This window comes from Lepidothrix coronata, unplaced genomic scaffold (assembly GCF_001604755.1).
Source record: "Lepidothrix coronata isolate B3197 unplaced genomic scaffold, Lepidothrix_coronata-1.0 Scaffold34, whole genome shotgun sequence".
Lineage (NCBI taxonomy): Eukaryota > Metazoa > Chordata > Aves > Passeriformes > Pipridae > Lepidothrix > Lepidothrix coronata.
In genome coordinates, this window is record NW_016690214.1 from 6,193,706 (window position 1) to 6,196,436 (window position 2,731).

The window sequence follows — 2,731 nt, forward strand, 5'->3', positions numbered from 1 at the left end:
AGCAGGTATAGAGCAAGGGAACAAAGCTGTGCAGCTGCAGCGCTAGGAAGGGGTGTTTGGTCGGTTAAGCTGCACTAGGCTGGGTCAGGATCCCTCTCTGGGATACAAGGCGACCTCAGAAATTCACCCACTTTATTGGGTGCCTTTCCAGAGCACAGTTGCTGCTAGGGAATGGTCTGTTTGTTCCCTTCTCTCCATTAAATGCGTGCTTATGAGAGGAGACAGAGCTAATAAAAGTGCTCAGTTGAACAGCCTCCAGCAAAGCAGTTCAGTGTCTCCAGCAGAACTGCAGTCACCTTCTCCTTCTGCTTGGTCCCAGGAGGTGATTTCCCACAGGCTGGAGGCGCTCTGGGAGCTCTGGGCTTTCCAACATGCTCGTGACAGAGCAAAGCCATGAGTCTCCCCTCCTGAGGAGAACAGGCAGCCACAAACATCCCTGTCAGCCTTCCTTCCTCCCAGTGCTGTTGGGGGTCTTCAGGGTGCACAGGAGGCTGCAGAACAGCTCATACCAGAAGAAGACGAGGCCAGTGGAGAAGGCAGCCTTCAGCAAACTGGGGGAAAGGCCCTTAAAGAATCCACCTGAGCCTTCCTCCTGCATGATCTGCCTCATGCAGTCCAGGAAACCCCTGTACGTCCGTACCTGGGAGAGAAACGGCAACAAGATTAAACAAGAGAACTCCAGGACGACTGGAAAACAGCACAAAGATCTCCAAACTATAGCACAGAAGCATAATCTCAACATGCAGCCTGGAAATGCTTTTCTGGCTACTATTATAACTACGTGAAAGTTTCAGAGAGGCAGTTCAGAGAGAGCAGGATGGAGGAAAAGTACACATTTAGCACCAGCAATGGCTTATGCAGATCATTCTAACTGTAACATTTCTGTGCAACAACAGCATGACTTTAATTTTATGGCACAAGTTTACAAGTTTGTGAAGTTTATTTCAGATTATTTTAGATTGTGCTGCTACTGTTTTCCATCCCCGTCACTCTTTAAGAAGGGACAACTTATGAGTTTTTTGACAGAAAGAAAACACATCTACAGGACTTCAAAGTTTCCAAATTAGCTGTCTGCATGTCATTGTGTCATACTGTGCAGTTTTAACATCCTGTGACACATCAGTGCTAAGAACAAATTCTGTACTTTGCAGGAAGAGGAAAAGCATCCAATGCAATCAGTTAAGACTTCAAATTCTTATCCCAGAGTTTCTTAGGGTACAGACTGATTTCTTTCTCAGATCCAAGGAATTTGAAGGAAAAACATGAACACAACAGGTACCACTGGTGGATCGTCACTGCATTCCAGTGCACTGGACTGGCTCCATAGTCATGAAAATCCATCACTTCCAACACTTCTCACCTGCCCAAAGGCTGCCCGACCGTGCTCAAAGCCACCCACTTGCAGTCGCTTCTTGACCACGTCCAAAGGGTACGTGAGGGTTTTGCTGATGATCCCAGCACAGCTGCCACAGACAAGGTTTTTAATGTTGCCTGAGAAGCAGAAAGGTAAGAGGATAGCAGGGGGGGAAAAAAGAGGAATAGCAGGAGTTGTGATTAAAGATCATAAGAGGTAGGTAAAAAATCACTTTTCACAAGAAGTAAGGTCAAAAAGGCCCTTTGAAGTTACATGACATAGTTTGGGCCACAGCACCTCAGTCTGTATTTTCTAGGTCAGGCTCACAGTGTCCACTGGAGCCAGAGCCCAACAGTTCCTCTTGGTCCATTACACTGACTTATGGTTTTGCTCTGCCAAACCTAACCCCCAGTCACCAGTGAACTTGCTGCCAGTGGATGGAAACATTTTCACGCTGACAGCAAAAGCCTGGTCACTGGATATTTTGCACCCCCGATTGCTCAAACTGACTTATTGTGGATTGGAATGTCACAAGTTGGCACTGCCTGACAATTTCAGAGGCTTGTGGGAAATAAGTTCTGTGTCTTCCCAGAGTAACATGACACAGTTCAAGAAAAAGATCCCTGGCCTGTGACACTTCACTTTCCCATCCACTCATTTCCATCATGGTTATTTCATAACAGGAGCTGTTTGTAAACTCCACTGTACTTACTTTGGCAATACCTGTGCAGGGATAAGAATGAGAGGTGGGAAATACAGATACTTTTCAGGTGTCGCATCAAAAAGGGTGAAAGGACTGAGAACTGAGCTTACATCAGTCACCCAGACTAACATTCCTCCTCCTTCTCTCCTGACTGCAGACATCACTGCCCCAAAGTGCCTACCTCCTTTCTTTCCTTCAGCTGGAATCGCCCATTCCGAAAACTGCTGCAGGATGTTGTAGAAGAAGAACTGGAGACCAGCATATGGGAAGATAGCAATGAGTGTGGGGGTCAAACCTCTGTAGAAAGTCCGAGGCCCTTCCGTCTGGTACATGGTCACTATTGCATGGCGAAGGTTGGGATAGATCTGGATGAGGAAGAGCAAACCAAAGGTCAGGTCATTTCCCAGTAATGGGGATAGGAATTTCCCATCACCCAAAAAACAACAGACTGTTTTAAGCACAAAGTGATGAGCAAGGTGACTTTGCACACCCTCAAACAGAGTGACTTAGAAGAAACAAGGCACAGAGCTGAGTCCTGAGACCACTTGCATCACGGACATGATGTTTATTTTTGTCTCAACAGCTCTGCTTATTCCTGCAGCACAATTCATATAATACATATTGTGATTCTACTGCAGGCTAAGTAAAAACCCAAAAATGGCTCTGATACAAAT

At 46.2% G+C, this 2,731-nt stretch overlaps 1 protein-coding gene across 2 annotated transcripts in view; it reads right to left on the minus strand.

Moving 5' to 3' along the window:
- Nucleotides 1–295: 295 nt before the first annotated feature.
- Nucleotides 296–2,731, minus strand: part of SLC25A19 (solute carrier family 25 member 19) — an 8,139-nt gene continuing 5,703 nt past the window's right edge. Inside the window, exons 4-6 of one of the 2 annotated variants that reach the window (XM_017811894.1) lie at nt 2,239–2,422; nt 1,361–1,491; nt 296–640 (exon numbers count right to left, since the gene is read on the minus strand). In XM_017811894.1, the coding sequence (XP_017667383.1) occupies nt 440–640; nt 1,361–1,491; nt 2,239–2,422 (516 nt within the window). In that variant the 3' untranslated portion in view covers nt 296–439. The other variant, XM_017811895.1, reaches the window with a different exon arrangement.